Consider the following 18,361-nt stretch of genomic DNA (forward strand, 5'->3'; position numbering starts at 1 on the left):
TCCGTCAGATATCGATATCGAACTTCAGATACAGTTTTTTTCAATTTCCGGTAATAGTATCTTTTGGGGAGAAGAATGTCTTTCAAAAGTCGAACATTTCCTGTAAAAGATAATAGTTTTTGAATTTTTATTAAAATAACTTTACAATTTAACTAATTTTTAAAATATATAAATATTTATTTTAAAATTTCTATTTGATATGAAGCCAATATTAATTTTATAAATCTGTATTTAATTTTATTATATTTTTAAATAATTTAATTTTATTTTAATATTATCGATAGACCGTTATTTAGTTGTTTACATCCCTAGTGCTTGTTTCTGGGCCGAAACTTTCTCGCAGCTCTCTCCCGGCGCTCTTGTTCCTGTTGGTGAGTGCGGGTGTTTGGAGCGCCATGGCCCCCAACAACAAACAGGGGGAAATTAGTGGGAGCTCCCGTTCCGGCTCTCACTCGTCTCTCTTTGGGACTCTCAGCCAGGATGCCAGCGCTTGTGCCGTGACTCTCTCGCCCTCCCCCTAAATAAAAATGAAATCAACAATTTGTTGGTCCGATGGACTGCCAACTCGCAGCCAAAAAATGTGCCCAAATAAAAATGTTTTTCCAAAAATATTCAAATTTGGGAAAAATCATGTCTATCCCAACAGACCTACACCAGCATTTTTAAAAACTAGTAACACTCACAGTCAGTACAGCTTTTATTTAATTGAAAGTTATTTAGAAAGCAAACAGATCATTTTTTGGTTACTTCGGGTACAGCAATTTCCATATATTTGAGGACTTTTATCTTACAACTAAAAAGTTGAGCACACCGTCGATATAGATAGTTTTGCTTCGCTTGACTTGGCTTATATCTAAAAAGTTATTCCTTACAAGTACGAATGTGTGTGTGAGCAAAAGGATATTGCTGCTTATATATGGTAGAATACAGGTTTTAGTTGCAAATTGCATTTGCCAAGCGAAAATTAGGAGTACGTTTAACAGCATTTCTATACACTATATTTTATGCTGACACAGGGTGGTGGTTAAATAATAATAGAACCATTCATCTTTCGGGTTTACGTTAAATACAAATACACGCATACATTTAAGGCGACTTGAAATGGGTTCGATAAGTAATATAATTTTGCTTATGGTAGCCAACTTAGCCAAGGCCATGATCATCGAAGAAACTCTGCGGGGTCTCATCCTGCAATGGGAGAATGCTTAGCTTCAGTTACGTGGACTACAAATGTGTTTAAATAACTCGGGATCGGGATACAACGCAAACCAAAGAAAAGCTTCAATACTGGGACTAGCCCACAAAAGTATGCTATAAAAACGAGAGTTACGGGGGATAACTAAAAAAAAAAAACAACGGCAGACAAAGGTGGTATAGAAACATAGAGATTGGAAACAGTGGAGATCGGTGGAGAGTTGAGCAAAGCGAGTTCAGAGGTCAAGGTCAGAGCAGTCAAACCAGTCGGGGACAACAGCAAAAACAACAATCATAGGTAAAATACACAATAAAATTAAATACAAAATAATGATCATCATTAGCTTACCATTATCATACTATATAGCACACAAGTACATTTATAATTTTTGAAAAATACTTGCTTTTTATTATTACTTGATTTTTTTTGTTTTTTTTTTTTTCATTTTCAGTTACAAAACACAGAAAATTTGGCTAAAACATACAACACACATACATAAACATATATATATTTTTAGATATACATAAACTAGACTTTATTTGGTTACCACTAAGGTATGATTATTACAATTTTCAATCATATATCGAACTCTTTTTTTTTTTCAACATTAAAGCTTACTTGTTTCTATGGTAAGAATAGTATTGCATGTATCTCCCCACTAAATTAGTTATTGCCCATTTTGGTGATTGATTGGAATGATCTTTCGATTATTTAATGTAGATAGGAAAAATAGAATATTAATTCCGTTGGAAGGAACCCCAGATGGAACTACGTGAGGTTGGCTAGATTTGCATGAACTTTGCTGGTTCTATTTGACGTGTGAGGGTGTTTGTATGGAAAGCCATATGCCAGATAGATGCTCTTGATGTTTACTATATATAGTCTTTTTGTATTTTTGTGGGTTATTGCTTTGTGGAGCCTCACGCTGCTTCGGTTGCATCTTTTGCTTTAATTTTGAGTTTTGAGTGAACAGCGCGCTCAAGTGCTGTACAACACACACGTGTGGCGGTAATTGGATGGAGTATTGGAGCAGTTGGTAAGTGCCAAGTGCAGCACACGGTTTCGCTTTGCTGGTGTGTGGTGGGTGTATCTGAGTCTGTTTTTGTGGTTTGGTGTCTGGGGGTGTGTGTGCTTGTGTACTTGTGTAGGTGTGCTAGTAATATCAACTACATAAGTTCTATGGTGTTCTAAGTTCTTTAGAGTAGTCCAATGTCTCTTAAAGTGCCCTCAACGGCTTCGTCCTGGAGTACAGAGAATAAGAACAATAAGAACGAGAAGAGTAGAAGGAAGAAGAGAAAGTAGTAGAAAAAGTGGTAGTGGTAGTAGTAGTACGAGTTGCAGCAGAAGTGTTTAGTTGTGAGTAGAATGTGTCAGAAAGGATCTGTATCTTTTTTTTTGTTTATAGTTTCTTTCGTTCACGGCACAATCGATTTTTGGCATGAAAACAACTTTCAAACAGGTAATGCATATATGGATGAACATCACAGCGCAGGGGGTGAAAGCTGGGCAATATACAATACATATATACAGCTGGGCGAAGGTTTGACTGATCTGACCTATCGACACTCCACTAAGACTCTTCGCAGATCGGTTAGAGTTAGAGTAAATGGTCTTTACACTGCTTCTTTGGGAGGGGTTTTGCTTTCTTTTGGGGACTCTTTTTTTTTTTTTTATTTTTTTTTCTGTTTCAGTTGAGATACTCATTGAAGTCCTGTGGTTGTTGTTGGTGGTGGTAGTTGGATGGTGGTAGTAGTAGTTGTGTTAACATCGATTTATGCAGTGGCGGGTAGGGAAAGCGTTAATAATAACAAGAGAAAGGGAACATGGGTTACACATTTATATATGGTATATGGTATGGCAAGAGTATGTATACTTTAGCATCGGTTCTAGTTAGTTACTTTCAGCTACAAAGATCATGCAAAGTAATCCAACCAACTAAGGCCTGGACGCTACGATTAGCGCTACGGGTTAGGGGTATTTACGAAAATAAGGGCCGTAAAACAAAAATTGTACTATTCATTAACTACTGATTGATTGATGGCAAACAAAAGTTTACGTTTAAGATTTTCTCGGCACAGCAACATCTATGGCAAGTTCAATACTGCGACTTTTAAATAATTCCTGCTAAATGCTCACAATTCGCTTCAGTTTCGAGTAGGCAAGATTTGGAACTCAGGACGGCATGCAATCGTATTTAAACAAAATGACTGTGGTGTGCACGTGTGTGCCGGCTAGGTTAGGTGGTTTACATCAGATTCGGAACTTAGAGTAATGACAATTCGGCTGGGATCACACACGCACACTGCACTTATTTTCTATTGCAGTGAGTAAAAGAACTCTTCTTGCTTCGAGTGGTTAGAGGTGTGTTCGGTACATAGTAGTAGTAGTATAATATTAGTTTTGAAGGCAAAAATTAGACAAAAAAGAACGAGAAGTAGGTAAGAGTAGAGTATAAAGGAAAATTATGATTCTCATGAGGTATGACATTGCAAACGTTATTGATAGGCATATAAATATATATATATAGAGATGCAAAAACAAACACTAAGAAGTAACGAAACTAAAAACCAGCGAGTTGAATAAATATGTAAAACAATTAACAATATCCGGTTTAGGTAGATAGTGACACAACCGTATAGGCATTACAGATCATATGTCTCGGGTGTACTGACCTCTTGGAGCAGATCCTGCGAGGCGATTGCCTTAAGTACGTTCTTTTTCGACGTCTCCTGGATCTCGCCGCCAATTAGCAGCTCGTCCAAAATGAAGTACGCTTTTTCAAAGTTGAAAATTATGTCTAGTTCACAGACCTGCCAATAGACGGAAAACATAAGATGCTAAATATTACATCTACTTGAGATCTACTTACGCTGCCAAAGTACTTATCCAACAACTCCACGTAGCGATGGATGATCTCTAGTGTCAGCAGTTCATTGTCGTTCTGCTCGATGGCGCAACAGAAATACAAGCTGGCGTACCTACGAAATTGAATGAAATTATGGTTATTTTGATCTGCACCTGGCACCTGGAAGAGCTCACCTTTTGTAGACAATTTTGCAGTCTTTCCATTCCAGGAAGGAGCACATCTTGGGCTTCCGGGCCAATATCGTGGTCACCAGCTCGCGGGTGATCTTCTTTTTCACCTTATCGGGGTATGCCATGTACCATTTTTGCAGTCGAAGCTTTCCCTGCCGGCTGAACAGCAGCATGAATAGCATCTGGAAGGAAACAGCAGTTAGATTCACACCACACCTTTATTGATTTTTGACTTGTTCTTTAATTTTTCATATCTTTTTAGGCCACAGAAGCTCCCCATTGACATAGTCATCGGACACCCACACAAACACATGTATTCACACCTGGAGCCACCGCATCATCAACACAAGGTTTCTTCCCAACTAAGTCGAGACTCTTGACTTTTTCTTTTATTTTCTTGGACCTCACCATTTTGACTGCTTTTTCCTTGTGTTTTTGGTGTTTTAAGTGCTTTATTTAAACGAATATAGCCAATAATACTATTTTTCCATGCAGCAACTGAGCAAAACACACATAGAAAATTCTTCTTCTTTCTGCTTTTGCCAATCGCAGGGCACCTGTCGACGTGTGAACGTGAACTGCTTCCCAGTACAGTGAACCCTGGCTTCAAAGTAACTTTTAATCTTTATTCTTATTTCTTATATCTAATTTTTTTTCTAGTTATTAAACAACTTTTAACAAAATAATTAAAGATTTTGAAAAATAACAAAATCAAACCAGGCATTCGCATGCGATATTTGGCCACTCACGGAGCAACTATCGCTCGCCCCTGCAACCGATTTGTCTCTTCTCTATTGGATGTGCAGACGTTAGCAGCTGGCCGTACTCGTGCCATTTATTAAACCAAGCAATTTCGTCATTTTAATTTAGTTTGAAAACAAACACCAGGCGATCATGTCCATTAAGCTCAAAGCGAACCTCAACAATCCGCCCATAAGTGAGTATCCGGTGGAAAGCCGGCTGCAGTGACCTTGCCAGATGTGCACTTTGTGAGGTTATATTGAAAATGAAGTCTATTTATGTATACAATTTCTACCGATTCTGGTGTTTATTGCATCAGTCTTTAATGGATATCGTCAGTGATATTAATTGACTCACACCCATGTCTTCAATTTATAGGTGGCTTGGCGACGGCGCACCTTATCAATGACACCGTGCCCGTGGAGATTGTTTGGAGCAAGGAGGAGACTTCGCTGCAGTTCCCCGATAACCGCCTGTTGGTGTGCCACTCCAACAACGATGTTCTGCGTGCCTTGGCCCGCGCCGCCCCGGACTACAAGCTGTACGGCGAGACGGCTATCGAGCGCACACAGATCGACCACTGGCTCTCCTTTTCCCTAACCTGTGAGGACGACATCTCTTGGGCTTTGTCTTTTCTCGACAAATCCATTGCCCCGGTCACTTACCTGGTAGCCAACAAGTTGACCATTGCTGACTTTGCTCTCTTTAACGAGATGCATTCACGGTACGAGTTCCTGGCCTCCAAGGGGATTCCACAGCATGTGCAGCGCTGGTACGACCTCATCACCGCTCAGCCTCTGATCCAGAAGGTATTGAAGTCTCTGCCAGAGGGAGCGCGTGTGAAGAGGAGCCCTCAAGCCTCAAAAGAACAGACTCCCGCCAAGACCGGTGAGCGTAAGCAGGAGGGCAAGTTTGTGGACCTGCCCGGCGCTGAAATGGGCAAGGTGGTTGTGCGATTCCCGCCAGAAGCATCCGGCTATCTGCACATTGGACACGCCAAGGCCGCTCTGCTCAATCAGTACTACGCCCAGGCCTTCCAAGGGACGCTTATAATGCGCTTCGACGATACGAATCCTGCCAAAGAAACGGTCGAGTTTGAAAACGTAATCCTTGGTGATCTGGAGCTGTTGCAAATAAAGCCGGACGTTTTCACGCACACTTCAAACTACTTCGACCTCATGCTGGACTACTGTGTGCAGCTGATCAAGGAGAGTAAGGCCTACGTGGACGATACGCCGCCGGAGCAGATGAAGCTTGAGCGCGAACAGCGAGTGGAATCTGCAAACCGCTCCAACTGTAAGAAATATCATATATATTATATATTATTTATTTTAAAAACATTCCTGATTAGCTGTGGAGAAGAATCTTTCCTTGTGGGAAGAGATGCTGAAGGGCTCCGAGAAGGGCCAAAAATGTTGCGTGCGCGCCAAGATCGATATGTCGTCCGCCAATGGTTGCATGCGAGATCCCACCATTTATCGTTGCAAAAACGAACCACATCCGCGTACTGGAACCAAATACAAGTGAGTATATTACTAAATATTGTTTTAATAACGAAATATATGGACCGTTTAATGTTTAGGGTCTACCCCACATACGACTTCGCCTGCCCCATTGTTGACGCCATTGAGAATGTGACCCACACCCTGCGAACCATGGAGTACCATGATCGTGACGATCAGTTCTACTGGTTTATCGATGCCCTGAAGCTAAGAAAGCCGTACATCTGGGAATACAGTCGCCTGAACATGACCAACACCGTGCTGTCAAAGCGAAAGCTTACTTGGTTTGTAGACTCTGGTCTGGTCGATGGCTGGGACGATCCGCGATTCCCAACAGTGCGTGGCATCATCCGCCGTGGCATGACTGTGGAGGGTCTGAAGGAATTCATCATCGCCCAGGGCAGCAGTAAATCGGTGGTGTTCATGAACTGGGACAAGATCTGGGCCTTCAACAAGAAGGTAATCGATCCGATTGCTCCCCGTTACACGGCCTTGGAAAAGGAGAAGCGCGTGATTGTGAATGTGGCTGGTGCCAAGGTAGAAAAGGTGCAGGTTTCAGTGCATCCCAAGGATGAATCGTTGGGCAAGAAAACGGTTTTACTGGGACCTAAAATTTACATCGACTACGTTGATGCCGAAGCTCTGAAGGAGGGAGAAAATGCCACCTTCATAAACTGGGGCAATATCCTAATCCAGAAGGTGCATAAGGATGCCTCTGGAACCATTACTTCCGTGGACGCAGCTCTCAACTTGGAAAACAAGGACTTCAAGAAGACCCTCAAGCTGACGTGGTTGGCCGTGGAAGACGATTCCAGCGCCTATCCTCCCACGTTCTGTGTGTACTTCGACAACATCATTAGCAAGGCGGTACTTGGCAAGGACGAGGACTTTAAGCAGTTCATTGGACACAAGACCCGGGATGAGGTAGCCATGTTGGGCGATCCCGAGCTGAAAAAGTGCAAGAAGGGAGACATTATCCAGTTGCAACGTCGTGGCTTCTTCAAGGTGGATAACGCATATGAACCGCCAAGTGGCTTCTCGGGTGTAGCCTCGCCGATTATCCTTTTCTCCATTCCTGATGGTCATACCAAGGATGTGCCTACTTCTGGTTTGAAGATCAATACCGCGACAGAAGCCAAACCCACGGTGAGTATTGCTAAGGGTATTGGTTTATAGAATAAGTACAAGTATAAATTTCATTGGAATTCGGCAAAATACCATATTTATTATTATTAGAGTCATAAAAGTGATAAATTCGTTCAAAATTTAAACGTAAGAGAGTTATTTTTTCGATTTCTCTTTGCCTCAAAACAATCAGCTGTTTTAAAATCAGAGTTTCTCTTTAATGCTTATCAACCTGTTGCTCTCGCACTCTTTCTTAATGTGCGACGGTGGCTCGCTTCCGTCTACATTTTAGGCCAAAACCAGTTGTATGCTGAGCCACCGTCTCACTTTCGTTTGCTCGTTTCTACCAAGCGTTTCGACCGTAAGAGATATGGAAAATGAAGAGCAGTAGTTGATTTATGCATGCGTCCCTTGCTGACGTAGCAGAAAAAGTTTTGCAGACGTATCTTTTGATTGATAATCGACGTATTTTGGTGTTCTTTCAGAAAAAGGCTTCCTCCCCTTCTGGATCTCCCGACAAGGCATCCGAATTGGACAAACTGATTGCCAAGCAAGGCGAATTGGTGCGCGACCTGAAATCGAAGAAGGCTGCCAAGGATCAAGTCGACGCTGAAGTAAAGAAACTACTTGCCCTGAAAGCCGACTACAAGGCGGCTACTGGCAAGGACTGGAAACCAGGTCAAACTGCTGCTTCTGCTCCAGCTGCTGCTGCTTCCTCTTCGCCCACTGCCAACGACGCTGCTTCGGTTAACGCCAATATTGTTAAGCAGGGCGACTTGGTAAGAGATCTGAAAACCAAGAAGGCTGCCAAGCCGGAGATTGACGCTGCCGTGAAGACGCTCTTGGAGCTAAAGGCTCAGTACAAATCAGTGACTGGACAGGATTGGAAACCAGGCACTGTACCTCCGCCATCCGCCACTGCCACGCCTGCTGCCAGCAATTCGGTGTCCCAGATTCTTGACCAGATCACTGCCCAGGGAGATAAGGTGCGTGAGCTGAAGGCGGCTAAAGCTGACAAGGCCACGATTGATGCTGCTGTGAAGACACTGCTCGGCTTAAAAGCAGACTACAAGCAGGCCACCGGTAGCGACTGGAAGCCAGGCACGACAGCTCCTGCAGCTGCCCCAGTCAAGGTAAAACAGGAGAAGAATCCCGAACCAGCCTCCAACCAAGCTGTTAACCTACTACTGGAGAAGATTGCCAATCAGGGCGAAAAGATAAGGCAATTAAAGGCAGCCAAGTCTGAGAAATCCCTGCTGGACCCTGAGATCCAGTTTCTTCTTGCTCTGAAGCAGGACTACAAATCGCTGACCGGCAAGGACTGGAAGCCAGGAACTGTTCCCACCGCGAGCCCTGCCGTAGTCACTGTAGATCTCACCGCAGAAGATTCAGGCAGTGACGTTGCCAGTGTTCTTGGAAAGATTCAGGCTCAGGGCGACAAGATTAGGCAATTGAAGTCTGAGAAGGCAGCCAAGACCGTCATTGAGCCGGAGGTTAAGACTCTGCTCGCTCTCAAAGCTGAATACAAAACGTTAAGCGGAAAGGACTGGACGCCGGATACTAAAGTTGAACCCGTCGCCGTGAAGAAAGAAGCTAGTCCCGTTGCAATGGCGTCGCCTGCTAAGGATGAGCTTACCCAGCAGATCAACGCCCAGGGTGAGAAAGTGCGTGCCGCTAAAGCCAACAAGGCAGCCAAGGAGGTTATTGATGCGGAGGTGGCCCAGCTGCTTTCCCTTAAGGCCAAGTACAAGGAGGTTACCGGCACCGATTTCCCAGTAGCCGGGAGGGGAGGCGGCGGCGGTGGAGGAGCCACAAAGAAAGCGGCCAAGGAAACACAGCCAAAGCCTGCCAAGCCGGTGAAAAAAGAACCTGCTGCTGATGCCTCCGGAGCAGTGAAGAAGCAAACACGCCTGGGCTTGGAGGCTACCAAGGAAGACAACCTCCCAGAGTGGTACTCGCAGGTTATCACCAAGGGCGAGATGATCGAATACTACGATGTGTCCGGCTGCTATATTCTGCGTCACTGGTCCTTCGCCATATGGCGAGCTATTAAGCAATGGTTCGATGCCGAGATCACGCGCATGGGTGTTAAGGAGTGCTACTTCCCCATTTTTGTATCCAAAGCTGTGCTTGAGAAGGAGAAGACGCATATTGCGGATTTCGCTCCCGAGGTAGCATGGGTTACAAAATCCGGTGACTCTGATCTGGCCGAACCAATCGCTGTGCGTCCCACCTCTGAGACAGTCATGTACCCCGCTTACGCCAAGTGGGTGCAGTCCTACAGAGATCTGCCCATCCGTCTCAACCAATGGAACAATGTTGTGGTGAGTGGAAGAGTTATTCTAAAATTATTTAAACCATAAACTGATAACCTTTATTTTTGGCTAGCGATGGGAATTCAAGCAACCTACGCCCTTCCTGCGCACCCGAGAGTTCCTTTGGCAGGAGGGCCACACCGCGTTCGCAGGCAAAGAGGAAGCCGATAAGGAGGTGCTCGACATCCTCGACTTGTACGCCCTGGTTTACACCCACCTGCTGGCTATTCCCGTGGTGAAGGGCCGCAAGACCGAGAAGGAGAAGTTTGCGGGCGGTGACTACACCACCACAGTTGAGGCATTCATATCGGCTTCCGGACGCGCCATTCAGGGAGCGACAAGCCACCACTTGGGACAGAACTTCTCCAAGATGTTCGAGATCGTCTACGAAGATCCGGAAACGCAGCAAAAGAAGTATGTCTACCAGAACTCCTGGGGGATAACGACACGAACCATCGGTGTGATGATTATGGTTCATGCTGACAACCAGGGATTGGTTTTGCCGCCCCATGTGGCCTGCATCCAGGCCATCGTCGTACCCTGTGGCATCACTGTCAACACGAAGGACGATGAGAGGGCCCAGCTTCTCGACGCGTGCAAGAAACTGGAGAAGCGCTTGGTCGGAGCTGAGGTGCGATGCGAGGGTGATTACAGGGACAACTACTCGCCCGGCTGGAAGTTCAACCACTGGGAGCTAAAGGGTGTTCCGCTGCGCCTCGAGGTGGGTCCCAAGGACTTAAAGGCTCAGCAGCTGGTGGCCGTACGACGTGACACTGGTGAGAAGATCACCATCCCACTGGCCGATGTTGAAAAGAAGATTCCCGCGTTGCTCGAAACGATCCACGAGAGCATGCTGGCCAAAGCTCAGTTGGATTTGACCAGTCACACCAAGACGGTGACCAGCTGGGCAGACTTCGTAGGCTTCCTCGAGCAGAAGAATATCCTGCTCTCTCCGTTCTGTGGCGAAATTAGCTGCGAGGACAAGATCAAGGCGGATAGTGCCCGCGGCGAAGAGGCCGAGCCTGGAGCTCCTGCCATGGGCGCCAAGTCACTATGCATCCCCTTCGAGCAACCGGCTGCTATCACGGCCAAGGACAAGTGCATCAACCCCAACTGCACCAACAAACCCAAGTTCTACACCCTCTTCGGACGTAGCTACTAATTAAGAAAAGTTACTGCGGATCCTGGATTAGTTGTTTCTCAAATGTAAACCCCTAATTCGAGTTTGAAATCGAAAAACCTTATGTACTCTGATTTTTCAAGGACCTTTATAATCGTTTAAAGTTAAAACTTATTAAATGATACAAAATCTAAAAACTATTGTGTGGCTATAATTATTTGAGTACATTCATTTATTCAATCTAAAGTTATTATTAAATTAAACACAACACTCATTAGGTTTTTCCTGATGATTATCTGGCGATTTCAATATAATCGTATCAGGAAAGTCGGGCACATCAAAAGGCTGTTTAAAATAAGAGTATAAATTCAAATTATGCTCAATATAAAGAAAATACTAAGGTACCACTTCTGGTTCGAGGTTTAGAGCCTTCAGAGATAAAGTCTTAAATGCCAAATCCAAGTTCGTGCCTTCCTTAGCAGACGTTTCAAAGTAGGTCATATTATTATTCCGTTGGCACCATTCATTCACAAAACTATGAGACACATGGCTGTTGCCAAGATCTACCTTGTTTCCCAGAACCATAAAGGGGAAATTCGCAGGATCGCTAAGATTGGCTTGTATAAGAAACTCGTCGCGCCACCTGTCTAGTGCTATGAAGGAGGCAAAATCCGTAATATCGAAAACGAGTACACAGCAGTCGACCCCGCGGTAGAAGTAGCTACTGAGACATGAAAAGCGTTCCTGACCCGCAGTGTCCCAGATCTGAAATTATTTTAAAAATCGTTCTTACAAAAACAGCGAAGTTTTTAAGGGTTACCTGGAGTGTGACCTCGCGATCGTCGAACCGCACCCGTTTTGTACTAAGGTTGACTCCGATTGTGTTCTTTTCTCTTATGCTGAAGCGTTGCTCCACGTACTGCCTTACAAGCGATGTTTTTCCGGCACCCGACTCACCTATTACAATCACTTTCAAAGGATACTTTTTTAAACTATTCATCTTAATGTACTCCCTAGTCTGGATCCACTTTCGAACTAACGATGTCCCCATAAGCAGGGCGCGAAAAAATAAGTCGGTGATATATAAAATGACGAGTAAACCACAACGATGACTGATCCTTTGCACAAATGGCCTTTTATTTCGTCATCACTTTTTTTTTGTAATTTTTGACTGCCTTTTTGAAAATAATTAGAAAATAGAAATCTACATAACAACAGAAAATAGATTCTACAATAAACAAAGCTTAAAATAATGGCTTTAAGTTTTAAAAAGAGTCTGAAAGTCATAAAAGCCAAAAAGCTAAGGCTTTGATATTGTGACTATTTTTCAATCTTTCTTTTTTAATAAAAACGAACTTAATTTGTCCATAACTCAACGAATGGTATACCTCCCCTTTCTTAAAAAATTGAGTTCTAACTAACTAAAAGTTATTTATTTATTATCCTTTGTTATTAAATTAACACTTATATTCTTTAGATTTTTCACAATAATTATCTGGGAGTTGTAAACGGATCGTATCAAAAGAGTCGGTCTCTTCGCTCGACTGCTAAAAATAAAAATTTAAATTCAATTTAAAGATAATACTAAGATACCTACATTTGACTCCTGCTTTAGAGCATTCCAAAATAAGGCCTGAAATGCCAAATCCACGTTAGTGCCTTCCTTAGCAGAAGTTTCAAAGTAGGGCATATTATTATTCCGTTGGCACCATTCATTCACTTCTCTATTGGAAACGATGCGGTTGCCAAGATCTACCTTGTTGCCAACTACTATAAAGGGAAAATTTACAGGATCGCGAGGACGAGCTCGTAGTAGAAACTCGTCGAGCCACCAGTCTAGTCCTTCGAAGGAGGAATATGACGTAACGTCAAAAGCAAGCATACAAAAGACGACACCTCGCTTGAAGGCGCTTTTAAGACAATAAAAGCCCGCAGTGTCCCAGATCTGAAATTATTTCAGAATTCGTTCATACAAAAAATAGATAGGGTTTTAATGGTTACCTGCAGTGTGACCACGTCATCATCGACAGTCACCTCTTTGGTGCTTAAGTTGACCCCGATTGTAGCCTTTTCTTTTATGCTGAAGCCCTGCTCTACGTATCTCTTTACAAGCGATGTTTTTCCGACACCTATATCGCCTATTAAAATTACTTGAGGAAGATATTTTATTTCTCTATTCATTTTTATGTACTTGCTAGTCTGGATTCGCTTTCGAACTAACGATCTCCCCCTAAGCAGGGCGCGGAAAATCAAGTCGGTGATATATAAAATGACAAGAAACCACAACGATGACTGATCCTTTTCCAAATGGCCTTTTATTTCGTCATCACTTTTTTTTGTAATTTTTGACTGCCTTCTTGAAGATAATTAGAATACAGAAATCTACATTGTAGATTCTACAATAAACAAAGCTTAAAATAATGGCTTTAAGTTTAAAAAAGAGTCTGAAAGTCATAAAAGCCAAAAAGCTAAGTGTGGCTTTGATATTGTGACTATTTTTCAATCTTTCTTTTTTAATAAAAACGAACTTTATTTGTCCATAACTCAAAGAATGGTATACCTCCCCTTTCTTAAAAATTTGAGTACTAAAATTACCAACTAAAAGTTATTTATTTACTATACGTTTTATTAAATTAACACTTATACTCTTTAGATTTTTTGCGATAGTTATCTGGAAATTGCAAACTGATCGTATCAAAAACGACACTTCCTTCGTTCGACTGCTAAAAAAAAGAATTTAAATTCAATTTATGTTCAATTTAAAGATAATACATGATACCTACATTTGCCTCCTGCTTTAAAGCATTTCAAAATATGGTCTGAAATGCCAAATCCAAGTTAGTGCCTTCTCTCGCCGACGTTTCATAGTAGGGTATATTATCATTCCGTTGGCACCATTCATTCACTTCTCGATTGGAAACGATGCGGTTGCCAAGATCTACCTTGTTGCCAACTACTATAAAGGGAAAATTTACAGAATCGCGAGGACGAGCTCGTAGTAGAAACTCGTTGCGCCACTCGTCTAGTGCTTTGAAGGAGGCATGTGACGTAACGTCAAATACAAGGATACAAAAGTCGGCGGTTTGGCAAATGTGGACAAAACAGTCAAATCGCTCTTGACCGCCAGTTTCCCAGATCTGGAATTAATTCAGTATTTATTTATGCAAAAAAGTGGAGAGACTATATTGGGTATATATGGTTACCAGGATTGTGACCACGCGATCGTCGACCAGGACTTGTTTTGTACTAAAGTTTTGTCCGATTGTGCTCCGTTTTCTTTCAGTGAAGCGCCGTTTTACATACCTCTCCACAAGCGATGTTTTTCCGACATTAGCGTCACCTATTAAAACAAGTTTCAAAAGAGATTTTGTTTCACTATTCATCTTCCTGTTCGCCCTAGTCGGGATTTAATTTAAAACTAAAGATCTCCCACTAAGCATGGCGCGAAAAAGTATGTCGATGATCTAAAAATGACGAACAAACCAAATAAAGTCATCGCAGAGAACAACGATGACTGATCCTTTGAACAAATGGCCTTTTATATAGTCACTATGTGTTGGGTCATATATTTTCCCGATCAGATGTAAATTGTTGGAGCTATGGCAATCGGAAGGGCAAAAAAAGAGAAAATCGTACATTTTGATTTTTTTGGAGGATCTCCTTCAAAATGAGGAAAATGCATGGAGACACAATATGCACCACATCAAAGGCTATATCTTTGTCAAACATCATTCGATTCTTGAGCGGAATACCTGAAATGATTTGTTGATCGATTCTCCATCGATCTGCATCAAAATCTAGAAACAAATTATTTTTTAGATTTTTTGTCAAATTTTCTGGAGGATCCCTTTCAAAATGAGGAAAATGCATGGGGACACAATATGCACGACATAGAAGGCTATATCTTTGTCAAACATCATCCGATTCTTGAGCGGAATACCTCAAATGATTTGTAGATCAATTCTCCATCGATCTGCATCAAAATCCAGCAAGAAATTATTTTATATATGTTTTGTCAAATTTTCTGGAGCATCCCGATCTGCATCGAATCTAAAAACTGAAAAATCGGTAATTTAGATTTTTTAAAGGGTACCCCTTGCAAAAAAATGAATTAACTGTATTAAGGAAGGTTTTTTTATGAGGGTTGATGATGAGTGGCTACAAACTCAGAGCTCCAATCACAGAAATGAATATATTTTTTCAATCCGATGTAAGATAAGCCTATCTTGGACATGGATAATGGTTTTGGTTTTTAATAGCTCCATCTTAAGTTAGCCTAAGGTTCTTTTTTATTTTTTATTGTTCTTGGGTTTTTCAATGGCGACGAAATAATATTTTTTCCATACGTATTTTCTTATTCCCGTTAGATTATTTTTTCCCATTTCAACTAAATCGTTTTCTCTTGAATTATTTTAAGAACTGATAGCATTGACTTTGTCACAACTGGTTGAGAATCTATAGATATCTAAATTCTACTGCATAGTCGCAACCCCATACTAACTAATTAGCAGGACTAATGTAAATTGGGAAATTTAACAAGTTGTTAAATCATTTAACCCGAACTGACCTTCCACCTGAAACGACACGAACGACAGAATTCGAAGTATCTAAGTTCTTTGTAAAGGATTAATTATTCATTAATCACTAATAGATGGCTTAAATGGCATTATCTTAAAGAAATCTAATTAAATACAGTTCCCATTATCTGTTAAATTTGCTAACACTTTTTAGTGAGCTCGAAATTAAAAAATTTCAGTTACATTCGATATACCCATTTACAATTCTAATACCTGATGTAATAACCACTATTAATAAATTATTAAACTCGATATGTATCAGTTTTTCATCAGCTGCAGTCTCCAGATTCCACCATAATAAACACGACAGAAAATCAATACGTTTCTTTGCGGAACCGATTTCCTTAGCCATGAGCCGTAGGCATTTAAGTGGTCTGCTTTATTCTGCACTCCCGCCAATTAGATCTTAATTATAAACACTGTCATTGGTTATAAATAATATAATTGTCACACACATTAGTACAGACCGGGACGCGAAAAGCGGTTTAGGAATTCGCCTTAAGCATGCTGAAAGTGAGTCCCAGCTAATTAAATGCATATACTGCCACTTTGCGACAGCTAGAGTCGACCCAGAGCGGGTGTTGACTTGTTTTCAATGGAAAAATAATGCATTTGCCAAGCCCACACGGCGGATGGTATACGTATATGTACCTGGACAATATTGCGTGCTGATATGCGTAAACATCGGGCTTCAGGTACGAGAAATGCTAACCAAAGACATTCAAAGTGCGATATGCCAATATTGGTATTACAATGCACATTATTTAGTGTGCATAATGCGTTTCACAACTAGTTTTTTATTTAGCTGATTTAGATGGCTTAGGCCAGCTTCCGGCAGTCTGGTCCAGAACTGAAGGTACTTCTGTGTCAAGATCTCAACAGTTTTAATAAATAATACTAGCAGGAAACTTACACCAAAACCAAAACTCAAATAATTGGTTTAAAAATATATATGCTTGGCATACTGCTATATATTGCAGTATATTGGCAGCTGCTATATTGACTCAGGTCAAGCCTTAATGTGTTCTACATAGCTGATAATCGAATCTCCAACGGATTGCAAATATTTAGTATAATCGCTGACTTGCCACAGAAGCTGTACTAACCCATTTGCCATTATGTTTGATTTATGGCGTCGGTCGACCAATCAATTGATCCCGTTTCGATTTAGGGGGGCCAGGTCTTGGAAATGCATTTTGTTCCAAGCACTACAACGACAACCCACTCCTCGCGGAGTAATCAATTGCAAAAAAGTTGCATAATGATGGCCAGCAACTGATCGAATGTTTGGTATAGTATACGAGTACATGCGCCAAAGGAACCTGTTTATAATTGCCGGATTATTCATCGGTAATGTACAATCGAATTATTCGAAGAGAGAGGAGTCCAGAAGGGCGATGCTGCCTAAGAATTAAATGTCAAATAAAGTTGAAAGTTGTTGCAAAGACTTTGCAATAATATTTTAGTTTGGGGTTACTCGAGTCCAAAATGGTTAATCAAAAACCTTAGTGGGGAGCCACGTGTTATGAAATCTCTTCCGCTTAGTTAGAAACGAAGCCCCCCAGTTGGGAACTGGGAAGTTTCATTTTAGTTAGTCGTGCAATTTGCGGACTGGTGACGAGACAGTTTCCTCGGTTCTCTCGCGCGTTTACAGAACCAATTAGAGTGGAACTACGAATTGGGCTGGACATCGACTGGGGCGTATTTGTTGGATGCCTGGGGCTGCCAAAACAAATTATGTCATCAAAGGAAAGGGAAATGAAACTGGAAGCCTGATATTAACCGCAAGGCCCAAAGGCCAACAAACCAGGCCCAAACGGGCGAGGCGCGAAAACTGAAAACCGAAAACGTAACAGAGAAGATGCTGAATCAGAATTTCAAGGTCGTCTTGGCCAGATCGTGTTATTTACCACATTGTGAAATCCCCAAGCTATCCTGCGCCTGTCCGTCCACAGGCATATCCCCAATGCCCCTCCATCATCTCCATTATCTTCTGACTAACCAACTCACCTGACGGGGCAACTTTTTTTCTGGCCATTATCACAGCTTGCAGCCGTGGATCAGGTTCCCGCAAGAGTGCAACAAAAACAGAAACAAAAACAAAACTCTTCCACAGCCAAAAATTGCACGAATGCGCTTATAGATGCGATTGTATTCGTACGTCAGATGGAGCTACAGTGAAGCTTAGTCATCCAGTATTTTGACGATAATTAATTTTTCTATTTACGTGATATAGATAATATTGTCTTAAAAATACGCAATATTTTGATAACTTGCTCTGTCAATTAGATACAATGAAAGGTGTCAATAAATCTAGTTTCTGAAAAATTCCTTTGACACTTTTTTTCCCCGATAATTTTTTGTTTTTATATGGAAATTTTCTTTCTTTAATGTATAATTGCGTTTTAAAATATCCGAATATCGACTATAAGATCGTATAACTGTACACATGCATCTGATTCGCTTCCATGGATGACATGCAGTTTTTTAGGGCCACCGCAAGTGGATGGCCTTGGTTTGGTCCGGCTCCTTTTTTTGCGGCTGGGGGAATTTTTGGTTTTGGATCTTGATTTTTGGCTAGGGTTGCCAAGCATCTCACTTCTCGCTGCCGGGAGCCATTAGCATTGCCCTTGCTCGACTTGGAGAGATTTTTAAGTGCCGTTTAATTGGTTTTAATTTAAGTGTAATTGTTTCTGCCCTGCCCGAGTTTCGATGCGGAGGGTTTTTTATTTATTTTTTTTAATTTCGGG

The 18,361-nt window shown here is 41.9% G+C and overlaps 4 protein-coding genes and 1 long non-coding RNA gene across 10 annotated transcripts; 1 reads left to right on the forward strand and 4 right to left on the reverse strand.

The window, feature by feature from the left end:
- Window positions 1–339: 339 nt before the first annotated feature.
- On the reverse strand, window positions 340–4,791 carry AP-1sigma (AP-1 complex subunit sigma-2). 4 transcript variants are annotated; one of them, XM_070282113.1, is made up of 5 exons: window positions 4,640–4,791; window positions 4,235–4,413; window positions 4,065–4,173; window positions 3,868–4,005; window positions 340–517 (listed from the first exon to the last, which is right to left on the reverse strand). In XM_070282113.1, the coding sequence occupies exons 1-5, from the start codon at window positions 4,640–4,642 to the stop codon at window positions 449–451; spliced, it is 498 nt and encodes a 165-aa protein (XP_070138214.1). In that variant the 5' UTR covers window positions 4,643–4,791; the 3' UTR covers window positions 340–448. The 4 variants fall into 4 exon arrangements, with proteins under 4 accessions (XP_070138214.1, XP_017103259.1, XP_070138216.1 ...); XM_017247770.3 differs by lacking the exon at window positions 340–517 and adding an exon at window positions 680–1,188 and having other exon boundaries at window positions 4,640–4,790; XM_070282115.1 differs by lacking the exon at window positions 340–517 and adding an exon at window positions 1,704–2,906.
- Window positions 4,792–5,012: 221 nt separating this feature from the next.
- On the forward strand, window positions 5,013–11,234 carry GluProRS (Glutamyl-prolyl-tRNA synthetase). Of its 2 annotated transcripts, XM_017247767.2 has the most exons (6): window positions 5,013–5,168; window positions 5,351–6,268; window positions 6,324–6,495; window positions 6,555–7,620; window positions 8,085–9,923; window positions 9,988–11,234. In XM_017247767.2, the coding sequence occupies exons 1-6, from the start codon at window positions 5,126–5,128 to the stop codon at window positions 11,074–11,076; spliced, it is 5,127 nt and encodes a 1,708-aa protein (XP_017103256.2). In that variant the 5' UTR covers window positions 5,013–5,125; the 3' UTR covers window positions 11,077–11,234. The 2 variants fall into 2 exon arrangements, with proteins under 2 accessions (XP_017103256.2, XP_017103257.2); XM_017247768.3 differs by lacking the exons at window positions 5,013–5,168; window positions 5,351–6,268; window positions 6,324–6,495; window positions 6,555–7,620 and adding an exon at window positions 7,875–7,960.
- A 196-nt stretch (window positions 11,235–11,430) lies between these two features.
- On the reverse strand, window positions 11,431–12,236 carry LOC108129214 (ras-related protein rab7-like). Its single transcript, XM_017247170.3, has 2 exons — window positions 11,855–12,236; window positions 11,431–11,799 (listed from the first exon to the last, which is right to left on the reverse strand). Exons 1-2 carry the CDS (start codon window positions 12,083–12,085, stop codon window positions 11,431–11,433), a joined length of 600 nt encoding a protein of 199 aa, XP_017102659.3. The 5' UTR covers window positions 12,086–12,236.
- Window positions 12,237–12,455: 219 nt separating this feature from the next.
- On the reverse strand, window positions 12,456–13,249 carry LOC122321530 (ras-related protein rab7-like). The gene is made up of 3 exons (XM_070281689.1): window positions 13,036–13,249; window positions 12,632–12,979; window positions 12,456–12,578 (listed from the first exon to the last, which is right to left on the reverse strand). The coding sequence occupies exons 1-3, from the start codon at window positions 13,213–13,215 to the stop codon at window positions 12,492–12,494; spliced, it is 615 nt and encodes a 204-aa protein (XP_070137790.1). The 5' UTR covers window positions 13,216–13,249; the 3' UTR covers window positions 12,456–12,491.
- A 406-nt stretch (window positions 13,250–13,655) lies between these two features.
- On the reverse strand, window positions 13,656–18,155 carry LOC138926673 (uncharacterized). 2 transcript variants are annotated; one of them, XR_011443287.1, is made up of 4 exons: window positions 17,622–18,139; window positions 14,238–14,374; window positions 13,818–14,171; window positions 13,656–13,757 (listed from the first exon to the last, which is right to left on the reverse strand). It is a non-coding gene; the product is annotated as an uncharacterized lncRNA (long non-coding RNA). The 2 variants fall into 2 exon arrangements; XR_011443288.1 differs by having other exon boundaries at window positions 13,660–13,754; window positions 17,622–18,155.
- Between the last annotated feature and the right edge of the window lie 206 nt (window positions 18,156–18,361).

The sequence above is a fragment of the Drosophila bipectinata genome, chromosome 3R (genome assembly GCF_030179905.1).
Source record: "Drosophila bipectinata strain 14024-0381.07 chromosome 3R, DbipHiC1v2, whole genome shotgun sequence".
In the NCBI taxonomy this organism is placed as follows: domain Eukaryota; kingdom Metazoa; phylum Arthropoda; class Insecta; order Diptera; family Drosophilidae; genus Drosophila; species Drosophila bipectinata.

Bases quoted from the DNA above. Each gene is read 5' to 3' on its own strand.
- AP-1sigma (XM_070282113.1), bottom strand. The intron at 4,174-4,234 runs GTGAGCTCTTCC...TCAATTTCGTAG, and splicing joins TGCAAAATTGTCTACAAAAG to GTACGCCAGCTTGTATTTCT. The intron at 4,006-4,064 runs GTAAGTAGATCT...GTCTATTGGCAG, and splicing joins TGGATAAGTACTTTGGCAGC to GTCTGTGAACTAGACATAAT.
- GluProRS (XM_017247767.2), top strand. From the start codon at position 5,126: ATGTCCATTAAGCTCAAAGCGAACCTCAACAATCCGCCCATAA. The intron at 6,269-6,323 runs GTAAGAAATATC...ATTCCTGATTAG, and splicing joins ATCTGCAAACCGCTCCAACT to CTGTGGAGAAGAATCTTTCC. The intron at 6,496-6,554 runs GTGAGTATATTA...TTTAATGTTTAG, and splicing joins CGTACTGGAACCAAATACAA to GGTCTACCCCACATACGACT.
- LOC108129214 (XM_017247170.3), bottom strand. From the start codon at position 12,085: ATGGGGACATCGTTAGTTCGAAAGTGGATCCAGACTAGGGAGTACATT. The intron at 11,800-11,854 runs GTAACCCTTAAA...AAATAATTTCAG, and splicing joins ATCGCGAGGTCACACTCCAG to ATCTGGGACACTGCGGGTCA.
- LOC122321530 (XM_070281689.1), bottom strand. From the start codon at position 13,215: ATGAATAGAGAAATAAAATATCTTCCTCAAGTAATTTTAATAGGCGAT. The intron at 12,980-13,035 runs GTAACCATTAAA...AAATAATTTCAG, and splicing joins ATGACGTGGTCACACTGCAG to ATCTGGGACACTGCGGGCTT. The intron at 12,579-12,631 runs GTAGGTATCTTA...TATTTTTAGCAG, and splicing joins CTCTAAAGCAGGAGTCAAAT to TCGAGCGAAGAGACCGACTC.